The sequence below is a fragment of the Pterocles gutturalis genome, unplaced genomic scaffold (assembly GCF_000699245.1).
Source record: "Pterocles gutturalis isolate BGI_N339 unplaced genomic scaffold, ASM69924v1 scaffold35148, whole genome shotgun sequence".
NCBI lineage: Eukaryota > Metazoa > Chordata > Aves > Pterocliformes > Pteroclidae > Pterocles > Pterocles gutturalis.
In genome coordinates, this window is record NW_010119240.1 from 54158 (window position 1) to 66703 (window position 12546).

General features: G+C 35.9%; 2 protein-coding genes across 2 annotated transcripts in view; both read right to left on the bottom strand.

Annotated features, from left to right (window-relative positions):
* The window catches only part of TRPM7 (transient receptor potential cation channel, subfamily M, member 7), a 37500-nt gene extending 32710 nt beyond the window's left edge, over positions 1-4790 (bottom strand). Inside the window, exons 1-5 of the mRNA XM_010076514.1 lie at positions 4786-4790; positions 3464-3587; positions 2496-2568; positions 2113-2213; positions 1076-1210 (exon numbers count right to left, since the gene is read on the bottom strand). Coding sequence (XP_010074816.1) covers positions 1076-1210; positions 2113-2213; positions 2496-2568; positions 3464-3587; positions 4786-4790 — 438 coding nt within the window. The remainder of the gene's footprint in view (positions 1-1075; positions 1211-2112; positions 2214-2495; positions 2569-3463; positions 3588-4785) is intronic.
* Positions 4791-4828: 38 nt separating this feature from the next.
* On the bottom strand, positions 4829-12189 carry LOC104463980 (transient receptor potential cation channel subfamily M member 7-like). The gene is made up of 7 exons (XM_010076513.1): positions 12115-12189; positions 9647-9685; positions 8999-9197; positions 7319-7532; positions 6666-6790; positions 5876-6047; positions 4829-5007 (listed from the first exon to the last, which is right to left on the bottom strand). The coding sequence occupies exons 3-7, from the start codon at positions 9140-9142 to the stop codon at positions 4829-4831; spliced, it is 834 nt and encodes a 277-aa protein (XP_010074815.1). The 5' UTR covers positions 9143-9197; positions 9647-9685; positions 12115-12189.
* Positions 12190-12546: the final 357 nt, after the last annotated feature.

Consider the following 12546-nt stretch of genomic DNA (forward strand, 5'->3'; position numbering starts at 1 on the left):
TGGGTTAGTTGGTCCTTGTTTCTTTATAAAAAGAGAGGGAAAAATTTGAAATGAGATATTAGAGTGCAATGACAACATGAGAAGATTACAGTAGAAGCCAAATATTTTTGCATGTTGGCTCAAAAAAAAAAAAAATCCCTGTTTTTAAACAAACAGTAGCCATCAAATAGATGCAAATATTTCAAACTACCATATTAGCTATACACTATTTCCTTTTTCATTTAACTTTAGTTCTGTTTTAATTTGGGACACAATTAATACACCCATAGTTTGTCCAAAAAGGTTAAAAGAAACCACCCAGAAGGCAAACAGCAGCATTACGGGTTTTTAATACTATTAAAATATAATCTTTTAGAGACAAGTTTTAACAAATAAACATTTTAATTTACAGGAACACACACAGAATGATACTCATGTTTACAATATTGCAGGATCCACAGTAAAAGCTCCCTTACTTTTCAAATTTTTAATCTTAACATTCCCTCTTTTTAGTGAAGTAGGATTTTTCTTCCTTCTTTGATTTCCTGTGAGTACACGAACTGTTACACTTTTAGCCATACGGTTACCCTAGCTCCCATACAGAACTCATTCAAGAGCACACCAAGTGTGTAAAAGCAACACCACAAAAGGTTAATTAAAAAAAACAAACCTGCAAATAACAAAACCTCATCACATGACTCCTTTACAGAGCTTTATTAGCTAAAGGATTCCTTCTTTTTCTTTTCTGTTCTTTGTTTTTTTTTGTCTAAAGCAGATAACAAGAACGTTAACATAAGCCTAAGTCATATTGGTGTACTACTCGTGTTATCTGTTTTTTGGTGGAAAACTTTTTGACACAGATGAACATCCTGCTGACAAACTATTTCTGATATAATTTCTGAAGAGCCAGAAAAAGCAGCTGTGGCACTACAAAGCAGCCAGACAGCATGCACTTCTCAACTCTAACCTCAGGCCAGGGAGCCTTCTCGATCAACACCCCATGGCTTTCAGACTGGTGCACGTGACCCAGCATACCACACACTGAGCAACTAAAAAACTGTTCCAAAAGTAGCTTAAAAAGCAACCATTCACTTACTGTGTTATAAAGCTCTTCCAGCCTGGGAATTGTAAGAAATTTGTGCATGCTTACTCCATTTTCAATCAGAAGTTTCACAAATGCAACTCTATCCATCACAAGGGCATCTAACATAGCCTGTTCCAGAGAGCCAACCTGCAACAAGTAAGTAACAAGGTTGAGCCTGGAGAGAACCAGTAAAAGAAGGCATCACAAAAGTAAGTGTACTTGGATTGTGTATCAACCTCATTCATTTCCAGGGCTGGGGAAACCCTACGTGTCTACAAATAGAACAATGTCACCCTTGGTTCAGAAAATCCCCTGAACTTCACACAATTACAGGTTCAAGAGAATATTCTGAAGACTTAACCAGCAAGTCTTATACTCTTCCATAGATATCTCCTACTGACACAGTACACAGGACTCCATAGACATTTGGTTTAACATAGTTAAACTGTCCTTACAGATTGATATTGGATAAAATACAAAACCAGAAAACACATAAAGCACAATTTGCTTCAAAGACAAATGCTCAGAACCATCATTGCTATCAACAAGCCTTACAGTATGTACTTTTGACTGAACACTCACATAAGATTGTGTTTTACTTTTCTAGTAATATGGGAAAAGGGCAAGATCCACAGTGTAGTTTTCAAATTAATTTGCTGACTACAAGAAACAGACATTTTGTCCCCCCCCTCAAAAGCCACTGAAGTGCTGCCAACAGCGCATTTTACTAGATGCTTCTTAGGAACTTCCCATGACCATGCAACTGTAAGGAAGAAACAGCATCTGACTAACATGAATTCAGCTCCCACCTTCTGCAATGTTTTTTCTCGCCTAGTTACTCAGAACACTTAGCACATTTCTAAAATTTTTTGACCATTTTCAACTGCACAATAAAAAAACCAGCTGTAAGACTACGCAGTATTCTCAAAATAAATGTGTCAATATTCTAGACTCTCTCTCTACAGAAGTCAAAAGATTCATTCTTTACAGTAAGCTGAGTTTCCCTGTTTTAGCAAAAAACATTCTGCTTAATCCAGACCATTACATACCAGCCATTGTTGCCCATAGACAAAAACGTGATTTTTGGCTATGTCGACTCTATCCCACGCAAGTGTAAGAACAAGCTGGTCAAATGCAGATGCATTCGTGCCTTAAAAAGCAAAAACAATGAAAAAAATTAATTAAAACATAAGATAATAAACATTCAAAACCTGCTTCCTAAAAGGGCCAAACCAAGTAATCCAACACAAAGTTATCCAGTAAATTTCGTAATTTATGACACATTATGGTATTATTCAATGAGAAAACATGGTACATAATTAGTTGCTTAAAAACTAAAGACTTCTACAGATTATGGTATTTTATAAATAATCCATCATATAAACACTAAACAACAATAGCTGGGGATTCCAAATGCCCTTAAAAGTCTCACCTTTTAACAATGCTGTAAGTATTGCAACATCAATGTCCTGATGCTCATCTGACCCAATATGAAAAACTGTAATCTGTCCAGAAGGATAAAATAGGGAAAACATATTTTAAAGTTATTTTCAGGCATAGGTGATTCGCTCTAGTCTTTTATGTCAGGAAACGAAATACACTAAAAAGTCACCTTATCTTCAATGCAATTTAAGCCTAAGCTCAATTTCAACTTACCTTCAGTGTGCACTCTGTTTCGTTTTCCTAACTGGGTGCCACACAAGACAATCATTTATGAGAAAAAGCACAGCAGAAACCCTTTCCAATCAATTTGCACTTCCTTTCCACTATGACTACAATTCTCTATTGTCTATAAACATCACACAGGATTCTGTTTACCCCTCCAATTCATTCTAGATTACAAAATTAACCTGCCAGCAAACACGTTTAGCCAAATATGACCACTTTAAACCTCAGAACAGCACAATATGATGTCCAAGTGAGACACCAGTACCTGAATTCAGGCTACATATAAAGCTCTATAAAGTGCTTTTGCTTTATGCATGCAGCGATGGTAGACCTTTCTTAGCATGTCCATAACTAAAAGACCAAAAAACAAAAGCAAAACAAGTCCCAAGGTTTTCAAAAATCAAAGCAAGAGAATACGACAGCAACCCAAATACTAAATACATATATACTATAAACAAGCAAGAATCCTGTCAACTGAAAACAACTCTGCTTAGAAACAAAAACAAACTCGGATTACCAGAAATAATCACAAGAATTAAGTTTCTCTTGTCTATGAGATAAAGTATACACAAAACTTGTATTTGACTATCTTCTGTAACTGCAAAATCCACCATGTCCAGAAAAGATTTTTGAATGACTCCTGATCATATACAGCATTGAGATACAATTTAATATTATATCCACGAGTGCATGCACCTTGCATAAAAAATTCTTATGCCAAGATCTACTTACAAGTTCTTTTTTCTTCATGCATTCCATCAGCGTCTGAAACAAATGAACTGCTTCACTTTGACCAAAGTTAAATGTCTTTTTGATGGTTGAAATTATTTCAGGCTCAGCACCCTCAGGAACATTCCTGAGATTGAAACAAACAAACAGGAAAACACATTGTTATACCTGAACAGTAAGAACAACACCACATTTAATTAGTTTCAACTTGTCCATTCAAAGTCCTGCCATCTATAAGCTTATTACTGTTACAGTGGCAAAATCCTGGGTAGCCTTCAGAAAGGAGTATAGATTGCTTAATCTACGACTTTCTACTACTGCCTCCTAAAAGTAACTCGGCTTCTCTCCCTTTCCTTCGCATATCCAGTTCTGAGATACACTCAACTATAAGATTTTGACATAAAATACCAAGTACTCACCCCTCTGAGTATGACCTGCTTCTGATTTTACTATGGACAAAGCTGTGTGGTTTACTGCTACATTAGACCCTTGCCTCCTGGTTCTGAGGCAGTCCCGGCAACAAGGACCCAATATGTTTAAGGACTTATGCAAGTCTGACAGATAACTAGAAATGACTAAGTATTGTGGAGCTCAAGCACATCCCTTTTATTATTTGAAACTACACTTAAAACAACAGACAAGCATTTTCTACACTAAACAGAAGTGTGTAAAAAGTTCAATTTTAAGACTACTAAGAAGAAACAATACAGAAACTCTTCCTGATTCTTTTTCAGAAAAGTCACTACTATGCAACAGCTAACTGCATGAAAATATTTCCATTTAATATAGTCAAGAGATATTTTCAAACAGTTTGGTAACATACTATTCTCTACATTATTCTCACATCTCTGGAAGGTCTGGTCAGCTCTGACTTCTGTTGAGCAAAACTCTTTTGCACACACTTAGGAACAGTCACCTTTATCACTAAAGCTACTGTGGCTTAGTTAAAATTTCAAGCTGAAGCAGACAGAGCACTTAAACTGAGAGTTGGGTTCTCTACTTACAACGGTGTAACAAAATTACTGTACATAGCTGAAGTTACACGAGATGTTTCCTCTAATTTAGGATATAGGTGTGTACACTTTTCCTATCCTTTTTCTAAGTTTATTGCTAAAGCAAGCATATGCTACAAAATTTGATGCAACTGGTACAAAGTATGTGGGCGGAACCTAGAACTAGAAAAGAAGTCTTGGGCTTTAGCCAGAGCTATTACTGCAGCCAGCCTGGAAAGCTGCATCACAGGCAATATTACACTCTCTGCCTTCAGCCGTTGTGTTTCTACAGAAAAAGCTCTTGCACAAATTCATTAAGGAATGCTCTCAAACCCCATCTACGTACAACTGCTGGTTTGACTAGCAGTGCTAGGACTTACCCTCCCTCCTCTGTTTGCTTGTGAACATATGCCAATATGTCTGCAGCTCTACCAGTTCCTTCACATACTACCACCGGCACAGGAGGACTTTCTTGAAGGAAGTCTAAAACTGTGAGTATGACATTGGGGCCACCTTCAAATACAAGTGCCACCACAGGCACACCTTGGCCAATTCCTATAAAGTTGCAAATAAATAATAAAAAACAGTGTTGTAAGTGTACAGGGAACGCTAAGGTAGATTTTACATATTTAGTAAATCAAGTATATCCCTCCTATTGAATAAAAATTAAAATCATGCCTGCCAGACATTTTAACTGTTGTGAATGCAGTTTCAAGAACTGTTTATCCATTGGGCTGGGGGAAGCACTGCAAAGAACCTGATAAATACCACAGAATACAGTCTCCAAAACAGAAGAGACTCCTCACAGAAATATTCCTGAACTAATGCAGAAAAGTGAACACTTTTTCTTTGGGGAACTCCCCTTCTATCTTCCCTCCAAATAGTTTCCAAAGATGACAACATGCATATAATTTGAACATAGTTACATGGAAACCCTCTACTGACAGGGAGTATTGCAAAAACATTCCTAGAAGAGGGGGGGAAAAAAAAAACCCACACGTGTTGCTCCATAATTGGGAAAACACCAGAAGCAGTCATGGTTTCTTTACACAAACACAAATAGATGTTTTATAAACTCAGTTGCCCTACTGTGAAACTGCAAGTCATCGGTATCAAAAACATGGATCAATCAGACCAGTATGGTCTGACAACATACTAACAACTCAAGTGACATACATTTGCTTTATCAAAGCAAAATTGACAGCTTTATTCAAAAGAACTTTCCACTCTAGTCCCAGAGAAATCCTAAATATAACAGCAACATCTAGGGTCCAAAGCAGCAGTTGAAACTTGCAAAATAATAATTTAGACTTGAAACAAACAAAAGACTAATGTTTCTATTTTCTCACTCGGATGTTTGGTGCAAGTACCTTTTCCACTAAAACACAGTAATGCTCAGCCCTCAGGCACCACAATTACTTACTTGCATGGATCCGTTGCAAATTAATAGTTTTTTCCAGTTCTCTCCGCAGTTTAACTTCTGCTCCATACTTTCCAACTGTTCCATCATCCACCAGAATGAAATGGGAATGGAGGTTATTTAGGACGTTTAGTTTACTTAATGGGTTTAACAAGGTTTGATATGGAGCAACTACCTAAGTATAAGGACACAACAACGTCTTTTACTTATAAAGATTCAAATTTGTTTCCACAGAACTTAACTTTTTGTCTAGACACAAGAACTGACGGCTCAATGAGAAAGACTGACACATAAGTATGCCTTGGGTCAGGATACATTGACAGCTGTAGCTCTCAACTTTCTGGAGGAAAGCAGATCACTATATCCCAAAAGAATGCTGTTCTGAAAGATAATAGAGAAAAGATCCTTTGAAAAGGTGTCTTTGGATAAAACTTGTGACTGCTCTGGCAAACAGTAGCATCGAAGACTCCGCATCAAAATTTTTCAACTTAGCATCCTCTGTAAATGTGAATTCTCTATAATACTTCAGCTTTTTTGTTATTTGATTCAGCAATATTGGGGCTGGGGGGAGTGGGGAATTATTAAGAACTTGAGAACAAGCTCCTCCTCTAGCACATTTGCATTTTGCAACTTTCTACACTAATGATCCTCTGTAAGTCACAGATGTCAATGTATCTTCACAGTAAAGCAAGTATTCCAGTGATGCAAAGCAAGCGAAAAAAACATGCTTGAGCAGATTTATCAAAAAGTCAGTCACATAAATAATTATTTCAGTTAGGTAATTTATCCTTACATCTCTTCCAACAAGGTCATTTCTGTTTTCAATCACACCCCATGGAGCAATCCCAATAGTGCAAATCTTTCGAGATGATCTGGAAGCATGTTCTCGTAGAGCATCACCAACATGTTTTGCAACACCTGTCCGTGCACAAAAAGATTTCAATGTATTGTATGCCACATCTTATTAAGAAATACAACTGTTTTATTAATTAGTTAACTGGGCTTTTAAAAGACCTGGGAACTCACAACACCAAAGAAAAAGCACCACACTACATCTCCTAGAATGAAACAAAGTACTATGTACCAGTAATTCAACAAAATAAATACTAGCCTAGTAAGAACTAAAGAGTTTCCAGTACATTATCGTACTTGTTGTAATTGCATTGTCTTTCCTCTTGTGGTTTCAAAAATAAAAACAAAAAAACCCCCCAAAATCTAACCAAACAAAGCCCAAAAAAACCAAGAACATTTGTGTTGTTCCTCTTTGCAAGACAAAAGAGCACCCACTTCCAACAACACATGTTCAAAACGTATTATTTTAATTTCACTTGACCAAACTCACTCAAATTTACTTTGCTTTAAGATGAAGCTATGCATCCATTAAATCTTTTGGCTCATACAAACCATAATCCAGTTAACTGTGCACATTCATTGGTACTTCTTTACCTGTGTTCACTCCTCCAGTTATAATCCAGGCTCCCGTTGTTACTGCAGCTTTAATAAGACCTTTGCCAAGCAACTGTTTGATGCGTGGGTGAAGTTCAAATTTCTGCATGCCCCCATGTACAGATATAACAAGCTTCGGCAGCTCCATCTGCCATTCTTTAAGCATAAGTTGCAGAATAGCTTCAGGCTTAGTGTCATATGACAATCGCACATACTGCAGGTACAAGAAGAAAGTGAAAATGTTCTTAAAAGAAATGATCACAGAATCAATGAGCAAAAGGAAGCACCAGGATGTGTTTCAGGACATATTATCCTATTCCTGGCTACGGAAAATGTAATTCACTTTCTCAAAACACGGCAGATACAATAAATGAACAAGCTTACTTTATGTCCTCCAGAATTAAGAACCAGACAGTTAACAGTTTTGAAAGCAAGTTTTGGAAAGGGAAAGACTATAGAAAGATTATGTTATTCCATCCTACTGGCACAATGACCTAGAAAAATGAGTCTTTATGAAAGCATTGTACGATCTCTAAATTAGACAAAATTCAGAAGTATTTATAAAAGTTCTGCCATCTACTGGGGACAGGCTTGCATGTCTCTTGTGAAGAGTGTTCCAGAAAGACAGTTGCTTGCTTCTCCTTCCCTGTTCCTGGTGGGAAGGAAAGATCAATAGAAAACTACCAGCTTTTTAATTTGCTGTGGTTAACAGCATAAGATTAAGTAAACGGTTGATCAGTTAAAAATACTGATGCATCTTTAATACAAGCTATTCAACAGAGGAGGGGACACTACGCAGAAATTAAGCTCCACTTGAATCAAGTTCTAACTAAGAAGACATCACTATTCCAACAAACTGATTTTAGCAACCCCACTAACTCTCTGCAGAAGCAAGAACAGAAATGAGTACAGGCAGCTTGCTATTTCTATAGTCCTAGAAAAGGATTCACAGCAATTTTAAGTGATACTAAGCGTACAAAGGACCACACACATTGCTATTAACAACATGAAAGATTTCTGTAAAGAGCCCCACAAGAGATGATCTGACATAGAGCACTGGACTCTCCTTGGGGGCTTGCTGGCTGCATAAAGAACACAGCTCCCTCATTCAAGCACTTCAGTTTGGCCATAGGAGCCACACTGTATCAGAACTCCTTGCAGTGTATAACTGCATATTAAATAATTTCTACCACAGTTGGAAATTTTGAACAATCTACTAAAGAAGCCTGTTCCACATCTATCCATAATTTTATCTGATTTTTCAGAGTTTGAAAATTACCAGTAGAGGGTTAAGATAGCAGATGTTACTTAACCAGTCCTATAAAAATTTAACAGTAGTAAGTAAGCAAGCAGCACAAATGAGTAAGCTGTATGTTTATGAAGTCTGAAACAGTGACACTGAATTCTTAATGGAATATTTTGCTGAAGTGGTTACAAATTCTTATCCCCATCTGCAATTCGAAGGTAAGCCTGTACATGAATACAATGAATTCTGATAGATCTGAGCAACTTTTGTTAAGAAAAATAAATTAATTTAAAAATACTACAATAGTAGAGGGCACTGGGTTGTCACAATATGGGTGACATTGTTTTCAGCCTTCAATTTCGGACGTTAAATGAAGCATCCACCATCTCTACCAACATGTTTAAAGTAAGAAAAAAAGAAAATGTCATACATGCCTTAGCCCTGTAAGAATGAGAGCCACCTTGAAAGTTGATGACACCATAAGCATCGGTAGATGTCTGTTCTGTATGTTTTTCCACTGACCATTCTTCTATTTCCTGATTACAGTTTTCACCCAGCTTCACATCGGAGTATTTCATAGCAAGGCTTGCAGTAAAACAAGCATGTTGTCTGACCAAGCGGCCACAACAGCACCTGCACCCAACCATATAATTTAGAAAACTTGAGTAAATACTATTATTAGAACACAAGAGAGATACATCAGATTTAGAAAGCAAATATTATAAACATTATATAAACCTCTCCTCTAGAGCAAGCTTTGTTGCCATAAATATTTATAGCAAGAATTAATTACTATATATAATTATTACGCAAGTTATTGAAGCTCACTGAGAAAGCAAGTTTAAGGTCCAAAGAAACAGATTCTTTGAAGCCAAATAATTTATATAACATTTAGAAATTTGTGATCTAGGTATTGCAGGCAGTTCTTTATTAATTAGTTATATTTGTTTTATATCTAACCTTTCACCGGCTCGTCATTTGCAATACTCATGAAAACTTTTTAAAACCCTATTATGAAAGCGCTTATTTAATGGAAAAATATATTAATAAATATTGTAATTGTAATGACAAAGAACTCTTACCTGACAAGTTGCTGACAAATCTGACATCCTGGAAGGCATCTATAAGAAATATTTAAAGATATGAGTAAACTTCAGCTTCATTTTTAAGGGGGGCAGGGGGAATGACACACGGACAGACGATCCGACCACCCACACCACTTACAGAAGGATTACTGAACAAAAGAGAAGGGCAGCATGTTTCCCATTTACTGGACAGTTTGCTCGTTTTTAACATGGGAACTTGTCTGTCTGTATTTTACAAGACAGTAGTATACTTGGCAAGTAAAAACGGATCAACACGCAAAAGCTTCAGTCTTGAGACTTCAGGTTTTCAGGCTTTGAACCATCAATATCTGAAGCCCAGGAATATTTTAGACTGGATTATCTCCAGTACGCAAACTGAAACGTTTTGCTAGATGCTGAGAAGTTACTTAGAGCCCAGTATTTTCTTGAACTCACTCTAACAATACATTGTTGCATCTATTCTACCAATTCATCCTTCTAATATACATCCAAGTTGAACTGCCTGGGAACGTTATTTGATCATTTCTGAGTTGCATATACAGAAAAAGATTTATTTGAACAAACCTTATACAGTGGTGTCTTTACATAAAGTTCTTATATAAAAAAATTCCTCATTTCTACCCTCTTCCATCTTAAACATTTTCTGTTTTCCTGCTAGCAGCTTTCTTAACATCTAAAATTAGCACAGCAGATAAATTTATACAACTGTTCTCCATAATTTTCATAAGCAGCTGTTAACCAATTATGGTTAAGAGCTAGTATGCAAAGGCATATAAACACAGATGTCATACAGTAGGATCGAACCGCTTTCAGACTTTGAGCATAAGCAATTTTTTAATTTTGTTCTCTGTAGAAGGTACACTGCTATTAGTCATCTACATTTTTAATACTGAACTATACCTTTAGATCTTCTCTTACAGTTATTAAGTTATAATTATCTATACTAAAAGGTACATGTACAAAACATACCAAATACTCCTACTACATTTGATTAATTTATACATAATTCACAAAAAATGGGAGGCAATTCTTAGAAATAGAAGGACAAAATCTGTTGGGAAAGTTGTAAAGTCCATTGTATGCTACAAATGGGTTAAACTAAAAGGGCAAGCATGGGAGATCATTTTGTTCCTTCTGAAATGCTCTGGAAGTTTTAACAGCTTCCTCATTACTTTGTTTGCATTTGCAAATTTTCCATGTTTTACAATGATGGCTATAAATTCTAAAAGCTTCTCATGTCACATGGTTTCAAGGAATGGGGTGAATTATTTACAATAACTTAAAAATTCTACAGCATTTATTTGTTCTTTTTCCACCAAAAACCAAAGTTCTAAGAAGAAAAATAATATTCTGCCCCAACAGAACAAGAGAGATAACTTTTTTTTTTTACAGAAAAGACTGAAATACATGTTTTCTGAAGTTCAAAAGAAAAGGTTTCTCAGCTGCTCTCAAATATATGAAGCGAAAATTTAAAAAGCTGATCTGAAATCCATAATTACAATAGTAAACATTTTAGGGAAACAAAACTGCCTTAAAATACTGTCAATTAAACTTCCTTAAACTGTGAAGTTTGAATCTCTTTTCAATTTTACTTTCTTTAATCTGTGACAGAGATGTTATGACTATGCACATCAAATCCAATCATGGCAGGAAATCTTACATTATACCTATAACATTCAGTGAAAGTAAACTCTGCCAATTAGAAATGTTAGAGGTACCTCTAACTTGCTTGATTTCATGTCTCTAATTTAGCATGAGGTAAATGCAGCACATGAGATATCCAAAATATTCTTCATTAGTCTCAGCCTCCCCTCTAGAAACAAATTCCCCATTTTTCAGCCTCATTTCTTCCTCACAGAACTTAAGGATGAAAAATTACTAAATACCACGTGAAATCTTTTGATATGTGAACTGTTCTTACCTATCTTCCCTGGAAGCAAATATTTCTTCAGCCTTTGTTTTGTAATTTTTCTTCTCCTACCATGATTCTTGCTGTTCTTTATTCTTTTATGAATTCTTCATCCCTTATCCCTGCACCATCAGGTTTATTTTTACACTTCACCCTACACTCACACTGCTCTTTAAATTCCAATAGAGGATACCTCTACGAGACTTTCTGACTTCAGAACTATGCTACAAAAAAAAAAAAAAACAAAAAAAAAAACACCAAACCCAAAACCTCCACACTGTAGACACCCCATCACTAGGAAGACTAGTAAGAAGCATCAAAGAGAACATGGGAACATTTATTAGAGATTTCTGCAATGTCAAAGTACCTTCAGAAACAGGAAAAAATCCAAGCTAGACATAGAGTGACAAATGCCCAGTCACAAAAGAGTGAACTAAAGACAGTTTTTTATACAGATAGAATAGATAACCCAAAAATCTATTACATGCTCTTTACAGTACTGATTTTTTCTAATTTTAAAGAGAAGCAATGAGTTCTTGCATCATTTCTCGTTTACCTGTGGGGGTCTTTCGAACTTGGTATAATATACACACACTCCCTCTTGGTGAAAGTATTTTCTATCCAGGATTTCTGGGACTGAAAAATAAAAAAGTGTAACAGTATTATAAAATACAAATCATTTAGCTTTGCAATGAAAAAATGCTTTTTAAGGAAACAAGAATTAGAACCTGAGGTGTCCAACATAAAGAAGTTAAATTGTCATTTAGTGTTTTGCTGTCGCTCAAAAACTAACAAAGCCATATATGACCCTAAAAAAGCATCTCACACTGCCTAGAAGTACCTGAATCACTGTATACACAAATTCCTTACAATACAAAGCAATATTTTTCAAAGCTAACACTTAAATAGCAAAAATTTGCAATATGCAAATAAAGCTGTACCAAAACCCCCAATTTCAAAATATGTTTACCTACCTTGTTAAGAAAAA